The 20,306-nt window shown below is 39.8% G+C and overlaps 1 protein-coding gene across 7 annotated transcripts in view; it reads right to left on the reverse strand.

The window, feature by feature from the left end:
• Positions 1-18,329, reverse strand: part of mest (mesoderm specific transcript) — a 32,828-nt gene extending 14,499 nt beyond the window's left edge. For 4 of the 7 annotated variants that reach the window (XM_060842709.1, XM_060842713.1, XM_060842712.1 and 1 more), the window contains exons 1-10: positions 18,297-18,329; positions 14,636-14,871; positions 13,625-13,704; positions 11,144-11,221; positions 8,739-8,875; positions 7,172-7,230; positions 7,031-7,071; positions 5,371-5,441; positions 3,905-4,006; positions 1,074-1,150 (exon numbers count right to left, since the gene is read on the reverse strand). In XM_060842709.1, coding sequence (XP_060698692.1) covers positions 1,074-1,150; positions 3,905-4,006; positions 5,371-5,441; positions 7,031-7,071; positions 7,172-7,230; positions 8,739-8,875; positions 11,144-11,221; positions 13,625-13,704; positions 14,636-14,789 — 799 coding nt within the window. In that variant the 5' untranslated portion in view covers positions 14,790-14,871; positions 18,297-18,329. Of the gene's footprint in view, positions 1-1,073; positions 1,151-3,904; positions 4,007-5,370; positions 5,442-7,030; positions 7,072-7,171; positions 7,231-8,738; positions 8,876-11,143; positions 11,222-13,624; positions 13,705-14,635; positions 14,872-17,345; positions 17,447-18,296 lie in introns of those variants that run through there. The other 3 variants (XM_060842710.1, XM_060842711.1, XM_060842715.1) reach the window with 3 other exon arrangements.
• Positions 18,330-20,306: the final 1,977 nt, after the last annotated feature.

Raw genomic sequence — 20,306 nt, forward strand, 5'->3', positions numbered from 1 at the left:
AAATATTAATTAGAGAAAGACTGCAGAAAACAGCAGCACAGAAGGATTCAGGAGACTTTGTACATGAATCACAAAACACTAGCAGGCAATAGGGAATGCAAATAAAAATGTTTGATTTTATTTTGAAGTGAATGACATATAAAAGTAGTCTGGATAAAATTATACGAAGCATTAGTCAACCACACCTGAAATACTGTGAATAATTCTGATCCCCTTCTTCTCTGTAAAGATAAACTGGCACTGCAGGTATTCGAGAGAAGGTTCACTAGGTTGATCCTGAATAAGGAGGTATTTTCCTTGAAAGGGAGGTTTAGTAGGTTGGGCCAGAACTCATTGAAGTTTAGAAGAATAAGAGGCAGCTTTATTGAAACATATAAGATTCTTACAGGGACTTCCCAGAGGAGGACGTGGAGAGTTTGTTTCCTCTCCTGGGAGAGCCTCGGACTAAAGGACATAATCTCAGTTAAATCAGATGACAAAGACTTTATTTCATTCAGAAAGTAATAAATTGGGGGAATTCTTTACTGCAAAAGCTGTCAAGGTTGAGTCATTAAGAATGTTGAAGGCTCTGATATTTTTGAGCAGTCACGGAATAAGGGTAATAGGAAAAAGCAAAGTAGACGATCATCAGGTTAGCCATAATCTCACTGAATGGCAGAACAGACTCAAAGGGCGAAAGATTGTTCTACTTCTGCCCCTATGTTTTATAATCTAAATCGGAGACCCAGCAAGGTCAATAACCTTAGTGAGTCGCTAAAGTACACTCTGGAACAGAGCCTCCGGATGATTTGTTCATTTCTCCTTAGCCCAAGGTACAGAGATCAATATGAACTTGACCACTGCTGAAACAGAGACTAATTAAAGCAGCACAGAGTGCAATCAAACCCAAGATGTGCCTGGTATGTGTACTTCAAAAGCGCATAGTTCATTAACCCACAGACTTCTAACAACACAAGGAATATACTGCCAAAAGAAAGGAATTGTTTTACCAATGACAATTTTATTGTAAACAGCTTGTGTATGAGAGTAGTTTCTTTTTTCTGTTAATATAAAGCACAATTTGTTGTACATACGTGGAACAGAAGTCGAAGTCAGGGCTTTTACCCATCGATCCCTGTACTTCCACCTTTGATTAATAAACTGCAAAATACTGAAAAAGAATGAAACTGTAGGATGTTAGACTGACAGATCTAAGAGCTGGGTCATTATGACCATGAAATATCATTTATTAATGGACTCACCGTCTACACAGGCACAAGGTAAGTTTGCATATCACCTACAGTATGTCACTGGAACAGGAAGTTGCTTTGTGACCATCTACACATTATTACTGATCCTCTTCCAGTCTTCAATCTTCCTCTGTTACTTTCATTTTCTAATTGTCCCTTCTTGCCCCTTTCTCATTTGTTACTCTACATTCTCCTACTCTACTGAAACTTCCTGCTATGTCACCCACAGTACACAGTGCTGCCTTGTGTTTCATCAGTTTAAAATCAGGCACTTCAATATTAGGTATCTGACCCTAAATGTAATTTATCTTATCCTCTTATCTAAACAATATCAGCATTTCAATTGCATTTCCTATTTTTCAGAATTTAACACATTAAATGGATATAGAGAAAATAACTCCTTGCTGAGGCATCTGTGCCAAAAGGACAGGAGCAGTAAGCTAGTTGATTTGGACACTCTATGTTCCCCATTTATTCCTCAGCTGCAGTTATCTAAAAGTCAAGGGCAAGAAAACCTACTCCAAAGTTCAAAACTGTTCCAGCAGAATATTTGTCTGAATTACTTGTTTATCTTCTTTATAAGGAACACTAACTCTTTTATTCCAACTTGAATTGTGGTGGTGCTGGGGTGGGAAAATGATAAAATCTCTATTGGTATCAACATCCATTGTCAGCAGGTACTGGCTCCCTTTTAAAGTTTTATCCTGAATCTTTGGAAGTCTGATTATTTTTGACTTAGTCATTCATATTAGTTAGCCTATAATATTAAATATGCTTGCAATTTCTTGTGCTTGAAATCAATGGATTTTGCATGAAGCAATGCAAATTACATAATTCGGAAATGTATCACCAAAATATGACTGCTCAGATCAATTAAATTAAACAACATTGAATTAAAATGTATTAAAAATGTTAAAAATGATAAATAGCAAAGTTTTCTCTCCAACCTTCTACAGGCAGTGTAAAACCTGTTGCACTGTGAACTTTATCAATACAACTCCTCAACTGGGGGAAGGTTTTGTAATAACTTGCATCAATGCTCCATTCAAAGTTAAGTCAATACTGTACAGCCCTGACCCAGCAGATTGACACATTTGCAAGGTTCCAGCAGCTCAAGGAGAAAGGATATTTGCCTGCATCAATGGATTATCTGTACTTAACCTAATAAGCCTCAATCCGGTTCCTAACGAGATACTCAGCTTAATGTTTTTATAGGTATTTATTCACACAGCAATCCAGCTACAAATGGGACACATTTTCACTTCAGCAGAATTCTGCACAAATTCTCCAAACAAATACCCCCCGGGTGTGAAAAAGGCTTAGGTGGTCCTTACCTCTGCAACCCAGTGCAAGGCCTAAAGAATCATAATGCATATCAAGTAAAAACAGATGTTAAAAACATTGTAGTAGCTTTTTTAAACTGCCAGCAACATTAAGACCAATTGACAGTGTGTAAACTGATAACTTGGAAATGTAACTAGCCCAGTCCACACTTAGTTAGAAGTTCAACAAAACACAGAACCTGCTGAACTGAAAGTTTTGATTTAGTCAATTATCAGAAGATGCTTTGTACTAAGACTTTAATTGCTCTGACATTTTCTGATATTTAAAACCTATTAGGTGTTCAACTCCATTAACAAGCATATGCTACTTCTACTGGGCCATGACCTATTCAGTTGGACATTTAGAAAATTTATTTCATTACTGCAGCTAATAATTTGGTTGTCCTCTGAATAAAAAAAAACTTGAAACATTATTGCTATGCTAACACATCATTCCTCATAAGCTTGAAACTGTTAAATACCTTACAGTCATTCATTCATCCAATTTTTACCATCTTCAAGCTTGTAAAAGTCTAATTACAGGTGTAACTTCACCTCTGTATTTCCCTCCAAGCAGCACGTGTTCCTGACTAGGAACTAACCACCATTCTTCCCTATTGCAGAATCAACAACATGGAAATACACAGATGAACTGCAATGATTCAAGAAGACAGCTGAATAGCTAGGTCTTCTCATGAGCAATTAGGAATGGGCAGCAAATGCTGGCCTTACTAGCGATGCTCAAATCCCATGAAACAATAAAATAAAACATGGAATCATCCAACTTGATTTAACTCATCGCCTCTCCATATGAAAAATGTTGCAGGAAAGACCAAAACTCAGTTCATTATCTTAACACCTAAATGTTTAGAAGAGTAGATAGACAAAGTAGTAATCTTTCAGATGGTGTTTTTGCAACATAGCGCCAGTGAGAGGAAGGTTGTGCCGACCATTATCGGTATGTAATATTGATATTAGAGAGAGACAAGTGGGAGGTTTCAAGTTAGAGGGGGATTATACCTTGTATATAAAAGCAAAAATCAGTAGCCAAGATGTGCTTGGCACACATTATTTCCTCACAGATATATTCTCAACTGTTTACACAATTAATACAAAATTGGATGCGGTTTACACCCAACAACATTCCACAAGCTTTTACACTGAGCATCTGTGCATCAAGTATTTGCCTGGTTACTGCAATTTTGAGAAACAGTGAAAATGCCAGTTTCGATGCAATAATAAATACAAAGAGGCACAGCTGGGTGACCTAAAGTGAAACACGCGCAACATTATGTGCTGCTGCAAGCAGTGAACAAAAAATGCGAGCTGAAAGACTTTAGATTTTTCACCCACCTGTCCATCACCAGGTTCCCATCATTGACCCGGACCATGGTCCATATGTCCCAGTATTCTGCATTCGTTGGTTGTGTATGGGGTCCAAACACCGCACTGATCCTGGAAAAAGCCCAAATTATATATATTCTCTCAGGCAGCTTCTTCACACACAAAGTTCCATTTTTCATTAAAATAAAAATGAATAAATGCAGCTATAAAAGGCATGGATTATCGTGATAAACCCAACTAGCTCACAAAAGTTCTTTAAGGACTGAACTCCAATCTCTCACCAACATAGCTCACCAACTTTCTAGCCATTTGAAATGACATTATTAAGAATAGGCAATAAATACCAATCTACATCTTGGTGGTAGAGCAAACCTTTTATTAAACTGGTCCTATGGGACTGGGAGTATGCTAGTTGATCAAATATTCCAGGTAATTAAAAAGGTGCACATAATCAATGCAAAAACACAGACAAAGTAATAGAAACATTATGCAGCGGGTATACATATTGTTATATTTTATTTACACCATAAGTCACAAATAATAATGTAAATTTGCCTAAGATAAAAAAACTTACCAGTTGAGTTAAAAAAAATCACACAATACCAGGTTATAATCCATAAGGTTAATTTGGAAGCACTAACTTTTGAAATGCTGCTCCTTCATCAGGTGGTTGCCACCCAATGAAGGAGGGACATTCTGAAAGCTGGTGTTTCCAAATAAACCTGTTGGACTATAGCCTGGTGTTGTGTGACATCTCCAAATCATGATTATCAGTTGAGAGTCTTCTCACTCAGACTCTCAACTATTCAGACATCACAGTACTTGAGGAGAAATTGATTCAACTGTTAATATTTTGTGGCCAGTCAACTGAACATATATTGACTGAGATAAATAAATTTTTTTAAAAAACGTAATAATTAGACAGAAGAATACAATAAACTTCACAGTATTTGAGTCATATAATTTTTTGCCAGTTTATAGAGAGACAGTCAAAACAAAGTTTCCTGTACTATGACGGTCTTTGGTAAGAGTAGTGAATGCTTAGTGAATAATGCTCTGACACTGGAGATGTGGACCTGGCGTGTTTTTACCATCTGAAACTTTAGCTGGTGCTTAAAATTTACGAAAGAACTGGAGACATATCCTTCCAACAATTGAACCCAACTGGGATATGCTTGTAGTATGCTTTATTTAATTCACCAGGAGGATAAAAATACATCACACCAACATTCTTTGCACTAAGGTTTGTGAATTAAAAGATTGTACTATAATCCTATGGGAAATATTATATCACAAACAGCAATTAAAAACTCTCATCACTCAGAAGGTTCAAATCAGTCCTGCCTTGTTTGTGGAAGAAGTTGAAACTGTGTAGGTTGAGAATGGAACATACACCCTGTCCAATTCTTGTTCAGAGAATTAGTTTATTTCTGTTGCACATTGGCTTTAATCCAAGTTACCATTACAGAGCTTACCCTTTTGAAAAGAAGTAGTAGTTCATAAGTCTGGTAAAGATTGGTGAAAAGCATCCACTGTCCTTGAGCAGCTGTTAAGAAAATAATTATAAATTTAATTTAGAAATCCATCGTTCATACTTCAATTCATGGCATGTAAACGTTTTTGTATCTGCTCTGACACAGCTCTCTCATACTTCACTAGATATTGAAGTGAAAAAATTGGAAATCCTGAGTAGAGTTTGCACTTATATCAATAAACCTCACCCCTGTTGTCAGAGTTCTTGTTACATTTTGAGTCAATATTTAATCATTGTAAACTGATGTCCACATTTCTCCTTCAACTTTACACACCATTCAAAATGTTGTTTCAGATTCTGATCATCTTTGGCACTTTGGAATGAGTTTCTGAAGTCTGTCGCAATTTAGTCAATATTCCTTACTTACACAGACAGTGAGAAAACCATAGTACTTTAACTAGCTATAAATGAAAACAGCTGAAGTAGCTTTTCATTTTTTTTCAAGTAACTTTTCACGTTTTCAAATAGCATTAGTACATTAAGGAACAGCAATGGAATTTTGACGATCCATATTAACTCTTTATCATTCATGAGGGTGTACCAGTATTATATTTTAGAAATAATTGAAAGTCCAGGTTAATTAAATAAGGATATAATGTTAATTTCCTTTCCATTAGTAATACTAGTTACATAAAATTTCAGAGAAAGCCAGCCAAGGAGGAAACTTTATGTCTTGTACTAGATAAAATTCTCCAGTTAGTTCATCTCCACTTTGGGGATTACAAGATTCTAGGTACAATATGCACCTTTGTTAGATGCAGGGTAAAACAAAATAGCCAAGTGTCCTAATTCTAATGAGCAGCTATTGATATGACAAGTACCAAAGCCAGGATCAGGTTTGGGTTTTCCTACTGACTTCCCCCAACCATGGGTCAATAATTTGTCAAGACCATCATTGCTACTACCAAAAGAAAGGACACTTCAGTGAGAAAATGAGCAATTGCAAAGTGCATTGAACTGTACCCCAGCAGAAAGAAGAGTAAAGAATATGCAACTGAATTTAAAACATTGCTTAGATTTTGTAACTTCCAACTGAAAACATATGGAACACACAAAAAAAATTAAACAACCATTCCCCTTAAGCTACAGATCAACTGCTCTTGATTTTCTTCACAATGAACAATACTGGGCCAACACCTCTTCACAGTCCTGGAAAGGTCTAAATACCCATTTGCAGTACACCTTTACCACCGTCCTAAGTGAACAGTCATAATTGCCAAATATTTCAAAGTCAACCCCACTCTCACATTCTGGAACCTCGTCCATTTCCTCCTGCAGTTTTACTGCCTACAATGTTTAGTACTACTGACAGGAAACTGGTGCTTTAAGCTCCAAGATAGCAGCACATTACATTGATCTGCTTCTATGTTCTCAATTAACTTAGCTTCGCTAGTTTGTATGAACATTCATGTTCTATGTGAGCAGCTCCTGCTTTAGTTACTTCACCTCACCATATCAAAAGATTCTTCCCTTGCTCGCTGCTTCATGTACTTAGATATATTAAAAGAGAAGCTTCGTATGATATTCAAGTCTTAATTGGAGCCCCACACTTAGTAAATTGAAATAATGCAGATTTTATTTAAAACAGATTATATACAGACCTTCTGTATAAATCTTGGGTGGTTTGTCTCTGGAAATATTCCTAAAATAATTACAAAGAATGAGATAAGCTGTCATCCAGAGGAACTGAGAATAATATAAATGTGTTATTATTTTAACAAGATAGCCAAATAGTGAAATACCTCCATTTGACAAGCACAGGCTATTAATCATCAGATGTCCAGGTTTACCATGTTCAAACCTAACATAGGAGAGATTACGCACAAAAATTTGAACCATGAAACTTCCACAATGTAGACCCGACAGACTTGAGTCCTATCACAGATCCCAATGTTAGACCAGACTAATGCCACAAGATTCCTGCAGAACCAGTGTAACAGAATCACTTCAGCAATTCAGCCATTATTCCTGCTCAGCAATAGTGATGTCCTATCCATTAGAATAGACAGCATGATGCAGAATTATGCTCAGTAGCGCACAAAGTCCGTGGCTAGTACCAAACTATACAATCTCAGGATTAATCCATGATCTATACCACGTTAGTTGATTTCAATCACAAAGGGACCCCAGATAAAAGACAGAATTCAGAAAAGTGCTCCACTCTCGAACACAATCCAATGACTTGCTGAACACCAGATAAAATCAAACAGATTGTGTTGTGTGAGGTTCCCTCCACAAGTGTGCAGCCAACCTGCAGAGGACAGCTAATAAAGCACTTGGTGGGAGGGTCTTGGGTGGTGGAGGATGCTGGCACTGAACATTGAAGCAGAGAAGGTTGAAGGGATGCCTGATAGAAGTGTATAAGATTGAGAGGCATGGACGGGGTGGATAGAAAGCACTGTGTGCCTTAGTTGAAGGTTAGTGTGGTGCTAGAAAAACACAGCAGGTCAGGCAGCATCCGAGGAGCAGGAAAATCGATGTTCGGGCAAAAGCCCTGCTGACGATGGGCTAATCTTGACTCTAATCCCCAGCACGTGCAGTACCCACTTTCACCTTAATTGAAGGGTCAAGAACAAGGAGACAGATTTTTAAAGTGAAAGGCAGGAGATTTAGAAGGGATCTGAAGAAAACTTTTCTCACCCAGAGGGTGGCATGGGTCTGGAGTACATAGGCGGCTCAGTGGTTAGCACTGCTGTCTCACAGCGCCAGGGACCCAAGTTCAATTCTAGCCTCAGGCAACTGTCTGAGTGGAGGCTGCACATTCTCCCTGAATCTGCATGGATTTCCTCCAGGTGCTCCAGTTTCCTCCCACAATCCAAAGATATGCAGGTTAGGTGAATTGGCCATGCTAAATTGCCCAGAGTGTTCAGCTTAGGGGTAGATGTAGAGTAATGGGGAATGGATTTGAGTGGAATACTCTTTGGAGGGTCAGTGTGGACTTGAGGGTCAAAAGGCCTGTTTCCACACTGTAGGGATTCTATGAATTCCATACACAGCATGGGAGGGGAGTTGAGGCACATAACCTCACAACTTTTATAATGTATTTGGATGAACTTCTGAAGTCATAACATTCAAGGCTATGGGTCCAATGCAGGAAGGTGAGAGTAGAATAGAGAGTAGTGTATTTTTGGCAATACAGACACAATGGGCCTCTTCTGTACTGTGTGATTTTATGAGCATTACCTCACCAAGAAGTCTGCATATACAGTTTTTGAAAAAAATGCAGGTAAACAACATATTTAACATTGTTGTTCAGGAAGTAATTTTCCACTGCCCCCTAAAATGTTATTTATTTTTTAAAGTGATAACCTGTGCAGCAGCTCCAGTGCAACAGTGTCTCCATAATCATGGGCCAGGATGTTGATCTTCTGCTGAGAAAGGCCTAGCTCCATTATTAGCCCCTGGACAATATCTGCCTGCTCAAAAAAGGAGTATCGGTGCAGCCTCTAACGGAGAGAAAATGCATTGCCTTTAGTAATTAACCTTACAGGTACAAAAGCACCCCTCAACCCCAATTCATTGCAAAACAGACACATCTTATAACAATGCTTACAGTTGCACAAACACTTCTTTACCTCCAACCATTTTAAAAAGGCTCTCATAATGAACTATTTCTTTGATTGAAATTACTTGTTATATAGAATGCGGAATACAGGGTTAAGGGTAGGGTTCTTAGTCAGGTGGAGGAACAGAGGGATCTTGGGGTCTATGTACATAGATCTTTGAAAGTTGCCACTCAGGTGGATAGAGCTTGTAAGAAGGCCTATGGTGTATTAGCGTTCATTAGCAGAGGAATTGAATTCAAGAGTCGTGAAGTGATGTTGCAGCTGTACAGGACTTTGGTTAGGCCACATTTGGAGTACTGTGTGCAGTTCTGGTCGCCTCACTTTAGGAAAGATGTGGAAGCTTTGGAGAGGGTGCAGAGAAGATTTACCAGGATGTTGCCTGGAATGGAGAATAGGTCGTACGAGGATAGGTTGAGAGTTCTTGGCCTTTTCTCGTTGGAACGGCGAAGGATGAGGGGTGACTTCATAGAGGTTTATAAGATGATCAGAGGAATAGATAGAGTAGACAGTCAGAAACTTTTTCCCCGGGTACAACAGAGTGTTACAAGGGGACATAAATTTAAGGTGAAGGGTGGAAGGTATAGGGGAGATGTCAGGGGTGGGTTCTTTACCCAGAGAATGGTGGGGGCATGGAATGCGCTGCCCGTGGGAGTGGTAGAGTCAGAATCATTGGCGACCTTTAAGTGGCAATTGGATAGGTACATGGATGGGTGCTTAATCTAGGATAGATGTTCGGCACAACATCGTGGGCCGAAGGGCCTGTTCTGTGCTGTATTGTTCTATATTCTATGTTATATAGTTATATGTAGCAATGAGAAATATGATCCATGAATGAAAGGCAGACAGTTTTGCATTTAAGTGCTTTAGTATCAATGCAGCTAATTTGAAGTGTAGTCTTGGCTGTAATGCTGAAAATAAAGCAGCCAGTTTGTGCACAACACCAATGAAATATAGACCAAATAATCTGTCCTGATAATGCTGCTAATGGGCAAATCTTAGCCTGGGTATTTGCAAATGCAAAAAAGTAAAATGTTCCAACAATCAGCACAATCGGATACTGTATTAGATTATTTTAAAAATCATTCTTTCCTTCAAAAAGTGTTCATTAATGTTTTTGTGAGTTGTAGCTTTCTGCAAATTTATTAATACAGCGTACATAGTTCTGTCACCAAAATAAGCATTTTAAAGTAAGTGTCCCATTCCTCCTCTTCAGTTACCACTTCCTAAAAACGCTGTGGGTGCCCCTACACTCCAAGGATTGCAGCAGCTCAAGAAGGCAGCTCACTATCATCTTCTCTGGGGCAATTAGGAATGGGCAAAAAGTGACAAACAAATATTGAAACAGTCAAAAATGGTCTTAAATATCTATGCTGAACCATTTACTACTTTCATTTATGTACCCGAGTCAGTTACTTCGTAAATTATTTTGACATGGAAAGTCTTTAAAAAGCAGGCCAACTAATACCTATAGGTCTACAACATGTGCTTTAAGAGTTTTCCAAACCACTGGAATTTCACAGTATCAAATTGGAGTGTGGCCAACTGTGAGGGGAGCCTGATCCAAATGAACTAACTTCTAAACAAGGGTAAAAGTTGAAGTCCTCTTGTGACACAGTAATGATGGCCCTACCCCTGAACCAGGAGGTTGGGGTCAAGACCAACTTGCTTCAGAGGTGTAGTAACAACATCTCTGCACAAGATAATTAGAAAAGATAGATTAATTTTATACTGTTTTTTTCAAAATTATCACAAAGTACAAATACTATAAAAGGTAACTTTGGTTGTAACTTGTGTCCATTTCAAATTCTCAAGTTTTTATTCAGTTTTTTTAAAACAATTTTGACCTGTTTTCCCTAATCAACCTGTTCATAGATGTTATCATACTCCTTTGGAACAGGTGGGACTTGAACCCAAGCCTTCCACCACCGTGCCACAAGACAACACAACAGATTTAACTAATTTAGTTGAGGTTGCAATGATCTAACTGGTGCAAACAAGCAGAAACCCTCTCCTTACACATTTATTACAAATTAAAATCCTACAGTTGGCAACTATCCAACTATATATACACTATGAATTACATCCAGTGCTCAAGGGGTTAAACCTTCCGTAAAGGAAATGGACGTTCCACAGCAATCAGATACTCACAGGTTTATCACTAAATCCAAAGCCAAGAAAATCTAATGCAATAACTCGATTAAACCTCCGAGTTAAGCCTTCCCAGATCTGAAACAAAAAGCACGTAACAGTCCTTTTAGTATTCTGTAACATTCTATACAGCAGTTAGATTGTCTAACAACAGAGTCACAGAGTCTGTACAGTTGTAAACAAAGTTGTACAGCATGGAAACAGACCCTACGATCCAACTCGTCCATGCTGACCAGATATCCCAACTTAATCTAGTCCCATTTGTTTGGCCTATATCCCTCTAAACCCTTTCATATTAAAAGGCAACTGGATGGGTAGATGAAATGTTGTAATTGTACCAGTCTCTACCACTTCCTCTGGCAGCTCATTCCATACTCCCACACCATCCTCTGCGTGAACAAGTTGCCCTTGAGGTCCCTTTTATATCTTTCCCCTCTCACTCTAAACCTATGCCCTCCAGTTCTGGATTTCCCCACTCCAGGGGAAAGGCTGACTATTTATCCTATCCATGCCCCTCATGATTTTATAAACTTCTATGAGGTCACCCCTCAGCCTCCAATGCTCCAGGGAAAACAGCCCTAGCCTATTCAGCCTCTCCCTATAGCTCAAATCCTCCAACCCTGGCAACATCCTTGTAAATCGTTTCTGAACCCTTTCAAGTTTCACAACATCCTTCTGATAGGAAGAACAGAATTGCACGCAATATTCCAAAAGTAGCCTAAACAACATCCTGTACAGCCGCAACATGACCTCCCAACTCCTCTACTCAATACTCTGAATAAAAAAAAGCATACCAAATGCCTTCTTCACTATCCTATCTACCTACAACTCCACTTTCAAGGAGCAATGAACCTGCACTCCAAGGTCTCTTTGTTCAGCAACACTCCCTCGGACCTTACCATTAGGTATATACGTCCTGCTAAGATTTGCTTCCGCAAAATGCAGCACCTCACATTTATCTGAATTAAACTCCATCTGCCACTTCTCAGCTCATTGGGCCATCTGATCAAAATCCCACTGAAACCTGAAGTAACTTTTTTTGCTGTCCACTACACCTCCAATTCTGGTGTCATCTGCAAACTTACTAACTACACCTATGTTCATATCCAAATCATTTATATAAATGACGAAAAGAAACGGACCCTGCACCAATCTTTGTGGCACTCCACTGGTCACAGGCCTCCAGCCTGAAAAACAACCCTCCACCACCTTTGAACACATTCTGTATCCAAATGGCTAGTTCTCTCTGTATTCCATGAGATCTAACCTTGCTAACCAGTCTCCAATGGGGAACCTGGTCGAACGCCTTACTGAAGTCCATATTGATCACATTCACAGCTCTGCCCTCATCAATCCTCTTTGTTACTTCTTCAAAAAACTCAGTCAAGTTTGTGAGACATGATTTCCCACGCACAAAGCCATGTTGACTATCCCTAATCAGTCCTTGCCTTTTCATATATGTGTAAATCCTGTCCCTCAGGATTCCCTCCAACAACTTGCCCACCAGTGACATCAGGCTCACAGATCTCTAGCTCCCTGGTTTGTCCTTAACACCTTTCTTAAATAACGGCACCACTTTAGCCAACCTCCAGTCTTCTGGCACCTCATCTGCGACTACTGATGATACAATTATCTCAGCAAGGGACCCAGCAATCAATCACTTCCCTAGCTTCCCACAGAGTTCTAGGGTACACCTGATCAGGACCTGGGGATTTATCCATCTTTATGCGTTTCAAGACATCCAGCACTTCCTCCTCTGTAATATGGAAATTTTTCAAGATGTCACCATCTATTTTCCCACACTCTATATCTTCATTAATGTTATCGGTGAATCTGCTCAAATAAAGAGATGTCTTTGATCATTCACTCTAGTTTATTTCAAAATTAAACAAACTTTTGATAGTAAAACAAGCAAAGTCACCATAGTCTTACCAGACCGTAGGGCTGCTCTGTCACTAGAGAGAGATGACTGGGGTGATTTAACCTGAGGATATCCCACACCTCAGGTGAGCAGAGAGGTTGCGAGGGAATGAGAGTTCATAGAATCCCTACAGTTCTTCTATTAACCTCAGCCGATGTAGGAATTGAACCCACACTGTGGCATCACCAGAGGTCCAGCCAACTGAGTTAACCAATCTCTTAATTTTGATAGTATTCTAGGTTTGAAGAATTCTAGGTACTGAGTGAAATCGGTTTCCAGTAGTAGCCAGAAATAAAACACTCAGCCAATTTCACCCCTCTCAAGTGAAGGTGTACAAGAACCAGCTAAGAATTCGATGAGATGAGATAGCAAAGCTCAGTGTTCAAAAATCTCAGATTTTAGATGTTTTCACAATGGAAGTAGTTTATTCAAACTTTACTGTATTCAATCCAGTTCTACTGTATGTCAGTGCAATGTTTTACCCACAACTCAGGGGCTCACTCCTCAAAGTCACAGCATAGCCAGATCAAATCTTGACATTCTTCTTCCCCACTCCTTACCTTGTGCCAATCATAGCTCGATGTTGGGAAACCATGCAAAAGGATCACTATGTCGGAACTGCCAACAGCACCCAGTGAATCTGAAATTTGTACACAGCTCACATTAAAACAGCCTAGAGAACATTGGGCAAATTTAGGCTAAAGATCCCCTGGCACTAATTGTAGAAAAGAAGTCTGGGCTGGCATTCTTTCCTTAACTATCAAAAACAGCAGATTTATTCATTGCATTGTTTTTGTGAAATCTCCCTGTTCAAAAATGGTTTCCCCATTTATCAGTTTAAAGGTATGATGAGTCAAAGTAATTATATTGAACTCTTTGAAATAACTCCGTGATTACTCAGTGTTGTATATTCAAGAACAGTTAACATGTTCTCACCAACAATCACATTGTGAATCCAGATGGATGATAAAAGCTCCCCTAGATGAGGTTCTGAAGGCACCTACATGCCATTATCACGCCCTAGTGAAACGAGATATTTGGACCAAGTTAGCCAAACATTAAGGCCTTCCAGACAAATGTAGGCCTTGCTAAAGAGGGGTTTCTACTGAATGAGGAACCTGAGAATACAAGTACAAAATTAGGGCAGATGGTCAAAGGATCCTCTTGTGATAAATGGCACAACTTCAAATGTTACTACTAATGTACTTCCTTCATTGCTCACACCTTGCAACGTTTGCATTTCTAACACACTGTCTTCAAAGAGCAGCATTACCTTAACTAACTCAAGAGTATGCCTATTTCCAAAAGCCTGATAATGTTGAGATCAGTGGGTCTGTGCTTTCAACCGAGTTATCACAACTTTTCAGAAAGGGTGTATTTAGAAATGCAAGCTAACATAAGAAAAATATTTGTGTTCGTCATATAAACAAAGTAATGAACATGTGCTTATAGCACAGTTACAGACTCATTAAAGACACATCACCGGAGCATTAAATACAGAACCATATAATTCAGTATCAGGACCCTGCCCTGCCATTTAACATTACTGTCATACCATTCCAAACTCTCACCTCTGTAAAATATGCGGTGGTCTTTGAAAGTAAAGAAGGCTCCAGCCATTCTCCATGTATAGAGAGACGGTGAGAGACTTGGGGGAGGAAGGTGAAGGTAGACTGCAATCAACGGTGCAGCAAGAAGCGCAACCTGAATCCACCATTCTTTCATCTTTAAAACAAAAACTACCAGGCATGGATTCTTCAAAGAAAATCGTAATTCGATCCTGGCTCTTTCTTGGAAGAGGACTTCACTTTCAAATTAGACAGAGGTAAGAGAGAAATTAGTTATCACCAACACCTATAGGTTTATATTCAAACATACTGCAAGCTGTATAACCTCCAGGCTATTAAAAGCAGAACAGTCTTTCAATGTTATTTTAACATTATGGCTAATCTTTTAAACCAACACCCTTTGGGGTAAACATATACAAAACCGTGTTAAACTATCATCCAGATCTAGACACTTGGCCCATACAAAAATATAAAGGGAAGTTTCAATCCTGAAGCACTTTGCTTATAAAAGGTAGACTGTTCAACCTCACAAATGGACAAGGGCACCTCAGGAGTAAGCTCCAAAGTGAGATTCATGGCCTGTATGGAGCTGATTGATCTCCATCAAGACAGCACTTTCAACATTATAATTGGTCAAGGAACCTTTGCACTAGACAGAAAGATGGAAAGAAACAGGAAAACCAAAGCTCTCTGCTGCTATACTTAATCCAGCGACTCTCTCTGTGACGAAGATATATATTTAAAAATGCTCTATCCACACATGGCTTTTAAGTGGCTGTTGGTGACTCTCAGTTTTATAGGTCCTGGAGGCTTACACATTATGGCCAAAGTACCACATGACAATTCTGACTACATTCTGGCTGTGTGTCGAACCTGAGAGAATGGGTGAGATTCTGAATGATTACTTTGCATCAGTGTTCACTGAGGAGAGGAACATGATGAATCTTGAGATTAGAGATAGAAGTTTGATTAGTCTGGATCACGTTGACATAATTGGGAAGATGTATTGGTAGGCTAGAGGTTATTAAGGTGTACAAATCCCTAGGACCGGATGGGATCTATCCCAGGTTGCTGAGGAAGGCAAGAAAGGAAATAGCTGGGGCCCTGACAGATACCTTTATGGCATCCTTAAACACAGGTGCAGTGCTGGAGTACTGGAAGGTTGCTCACATTGTCCCTCTGTACAAGAAGGGTAGTAGGGATATTCCGGGTAACTACAGACCGGTGAACCTGACGCCGGTGGTGGGAAGTTGCTGGAGAAGGTACTGAGGGATAGGATCTATTTATATTTAGTAAAGAATGGGCTTATCAGTGATAGGCAACATGGTTTTGTGCGAGGGAAATCGTGCCTTACCAACTTAATAGAGTTCTTCGAGGAAGTGACCAAGTTGATAGATGAAGGAAGAGCTGTTGACATCATATACATGGACTTTAGTAAGACGTTTGATAAGGTTCCTCATGGTAGGCTAATGGAGAAAGTGAAGTCACATGGTGTGCAGGGTGTTCTAGCTAGGTGGATAAAGAACTGGTTGAGCAAAAGGAGACAGAGAGAAGTAGTTGAAGGGAGTTTCTTGAAATGGAGAAAGGTGACCAGTGGTGTTCCACAGGGGTCAGTGTTGGGGCCACTGTTGTTTGTAATATACATAAATGATTTGGAAGAGGGCACTGTTGGCATGATCAGCAAGTTAGCAGATAACACGAAGATTGGTGGAGTAGCAGAAAGTATAAGGGACTGTCAGAGAATACAGGAGCAAATAGATAGACTGGAGAGTTGGGCGGAAAAGTGGCAGATGGTTTTCAATCGAGACAAATGTGAGGTGATGCATTTAGGCAAGACTAATTCTAGAGCAAATTATACAATGAACGGAAGCGCCTTGGGAAAAGTTGATGGGCAGAGAGATCTGGGAGTGCAGGTCGATTGTTCCCTGAAGGTTGCTGCACAGGTGGATAGAGTGGTTAAGAAGGCATATAGTATGCTTGCCTTCACTGGATGGGGTATTGAGTAGAAGAGCTGGCAAGTCATGTTAAAATTGTACAAGACATTGGTTCAGCCACATTTAGAAAACTGTGTATAGTTCTGGTTGTCATATTACCAAAAGGATGTGGACATTTTGGAGAGGGTGCAGAGAAGGCTTACGAGGATGTTGCCTAATATGGAAGGTGCTAGCTATGAAGAGAAGTTGAGTAGGTTAGGTTTATTTTCATTAGGAAAAAGAAGATTGAGGGGGGACCTGATTGAGTCTACAAAACCATGAAGGGTATAGACAGGGTGAACAGAGACAAGTTTTTTCCCAGGGTGAAGGATTCAATAACAAGAGGTCACGCTTTCAAGGTGAGAGGTGGAAAGTTTAAGGGGGATACATGCGGCAAGTACTTCACACAGAGGGTGGTGGACATTTGGAATGCATGTCCAGCAGAGGTGATAGAAGCAGGCATGGTAGATTCATTTATGATGCGCCTGGACAGATGCATGAGTAGTTGGGGAACAGAGCGATACAGATGCTTAGGAATTGACTGACAGGTTTAGTCAGTACATTTGGAACGGCTCAGGCTTAGAGGGTCAAAGGACCTGCTCCTGGGCTGTAAATTTTCTTTGTTCTCTTTGTTCTTTATGCAGTGCCATTAATGCAGAATGTCCCAAGGCACTTCACAGTAGTGATATTCAACAAAATTTGACAAGCCACACTATGGATTTCTGTTCCAATGTACACACCTTTAGCATGGGGGAGGCAGAGAGAAGGGATGCCACCCTCTAGGATTGTTCTGGAGTCCCCAGGAATTAAATATTAATCTACCAAGCATTGCTGCAAGGAACTGTGAAGAAATATCATACAGACATTAAAATCTGTGTTTTGTTGCATTTTTTCTACTCTTATTTATTATGAAAAATATTGCAAATTGGAAGGAGGCTGTTTGTGCAGGCTAATTCAGGCAACACCATATGACAAACTCCAGGAATATCATTTGGACAGGTGCACAAAGAAAGGTTTAGACGGATATGGGCGAAATACAGGCAAGTGTAACAAATTTAGTTTGAGAAAGTCAACATGGATGAGTTGGACCAAAGGGTCTGCTTCATACTGTATGACTTTATGTCCAACCAGAATTAACAGCCACAAACAGGAGAGATAATAAAAACACATTATTTACATCAAATTAGCATAGTTATATTTTTTTCTTTAAAAAGAATTTTGATCTCACTAACATATCTTATATACACATCTAGTTCTGGAATACTGAACAAAGTCTGTATTTAGCATGATTTAATAAGACCTAGGACTACCATAATCTGAAATTGCCCCATCTTCATGGAAAAAAGACTGACAACAGTCTTAATGATGGACTTTTGCCGAAAGGTCGATTTTACTGCTCCTCGGATGCTGCCTGAACTGCTGTGCTTTTCCAGCACCACTAATCCAGAATCTGGTTTCCAGCATCTGCAGTCATTGTTTTACACAGTCTGTCCCTGTAAATTTGCACAAACTTTTTCAAACAAGTTTGAGCAGCATCTGATCAAATTAAAATACTTTGTTTATTCTAAAATAAAATCTGAAGGGATTTAACTGTCATCTTTCAAATGCTAAATGGGATCATTTGTACTTAAGGTGGGAAAATATAGCATTGAGCGCGAGAAACAAATGAGTAAACTTCAATTACCACTTACCTAGACACAGGTAAGTCTCATAATCCCACAGCACCGCACCTGAGGATGCGATTATTTCCGGGTCAGTTCCGTTAAACTCGCTCCGCCCCTTTTACAATGGCTTATGACTTTTGGAGGATAGTATGTCTCCCACTACTGGCCAGGAGGGTAATCTGCAGCGCCAGATGCCCAATACTTCACCGGGTTGGACCAGCCACTTGCTGCAGTGACAGATTCTATTGTTAAAAGACTCATGAGAAAGCGTTGCGTTGGCCCAAATTCATCAAATCAAGATCTCACCAAAAATGTATCCTCATTTTCTTTCAAAGAAGCACAACCATAACAAAATGCAACAAAACTGAAATTGTTGGAGAAACTCAGCAAGTCTGGCATCATTTGTGGAGAGAGAAATGGGGTCAATATTTCGATTCCAACATGACTTCTTTGGAATTGAGGGGAGTTGAAAAAGTGTTCATTTTTATTCCAAAGGATGTTATTAAATTGCAACGGTGCAGAAAAGATTTATAAGGATGTTACAGGGCTAGAGGGTTTGAGTTATATGGAGAGGCCATTTAGGCAGGAACTTTTTTCCCTAAAGTGTAGGAGGTTAAGGGGTGACTTCATAGAGGTTTATAAAACCATGAGAGGCATAGATAAGGTGAATATCCAAGGTCTTTTCCCTAGTGTACGGGAATCCAAAACTAGAGGGCATATGATTAAGGTTAGAGGGGAAAGATTGAAAGGGACCTGAGGGTGATGTGTAATTGGAATAAACTGCCAGAGGAAGTGGTAGAGTTGGGTGCAATTACAACACATAAATACATTTGGACAGATACATAAATAGAAAATATTTAGAGGGATAGGGACCAAACGCAGAAAAATGGGACTAGTTTCGTTTGGGAAACCTTATCGACATGGATCAATTAGAACAAAGGATCTGTTTCCATGCTGTATGAATATAAGTCAATGACATTCGATCTGAAATGTTAACTGTGTTTCTCTCTACAGAGATGCTCCCAGATATAGTGAGTTTCTCCAGCATTTTTTTAAAATTTCAGGTATCAAGCATCCACAGCACTTTGCTTTTAAATATTAATATGCTCCATAGGAATTGTCCACTAGAGGCCACTAGCTGCGGTGCTCAAAGATAGCAGGCCTCAAGTTATGAATAATTTGGTGGACAATTCTCCAGGACATCAGTGGCCAATGATAACTGTAGTTATGCATCACTGAGTTGCCAAGCTTCTGGCGAGTTTGTGATCAGCTGGGATCAGAAACCTGAAAATCAGAGGACTAAGAAATTTACGACTGCAATTTCTTGGGAGGTCTTGTAGTGGTAACATTCCTACTAATGAGTTAGAACAGCCTAGTTCAACTCTCATTTCTGGACAGGATGACCATAGGGAAGGTGTGTTCACAACACAAAGTCATAGAGATGTACAGCACAGAAACAGACCCTTCAATCCAACTCATCCATGCCGACTAAATTAATCTAGTCTATCATCTCAGGCTAATGTCATGAGGATCAGTAAATCCTTCTATGCCAGTCTGTATGACATGAAGCCGACCGACAGCGCAGCCTCCCAGTCGTTCCTGTCTTCTATCACAGAGGTCTTAGACGATAGAACACACGAGAGGCTGGACCAGCTGCTATCTCTGGACAAGCTGACCAAGGCCCTCAAGTCTTTCGAAAAGAATAAAACTCCTGGAAGCGACGGCTTACCGGTCGAGCTCTATTCTGCTCTGTGAGACTTGTTTGGCCAGGACCTGCTGGAGGTGTATGTCGGTATGCTTCGGGCAGGTACAACGAGTGAATCCATGAGGAAAGGCATCATCACCCTCATCTACAAGCGGAAGGGGGAGAGGGAGGAACTCAAAAATTGGAGACCAATCTCACTGTTGAATGCGGATTACAAATTCTGTCAAAGGTAATCGCCAACCAGGTCAGGTCTGCTCTGGGGTCGGTGATTCACCCTGACCAAACCTGTGCTGTACCAGGCAGGAAGATCGCTGAGTCTCGCACTCCTCAGG

Source organism: Hemiscyllium ocellatum, chromosome 23 (genome assembly GCF_020745735.1).
Source record: "Hemiscyllium ocellatum isolate sHemOce1 chromosome 23, sHemOce1.pat.X.cur, whole genome shotgun sequence".
In the NCBI taxonomy this organism is placed as follows: domain Eukaryota; kingdom Metazoa; phylum Chordata; class Chondrichthyes; order Orectolobiformes; family Hemiscylliidae; genus Hemiscyllium; species Hemiscyllium ocellatum.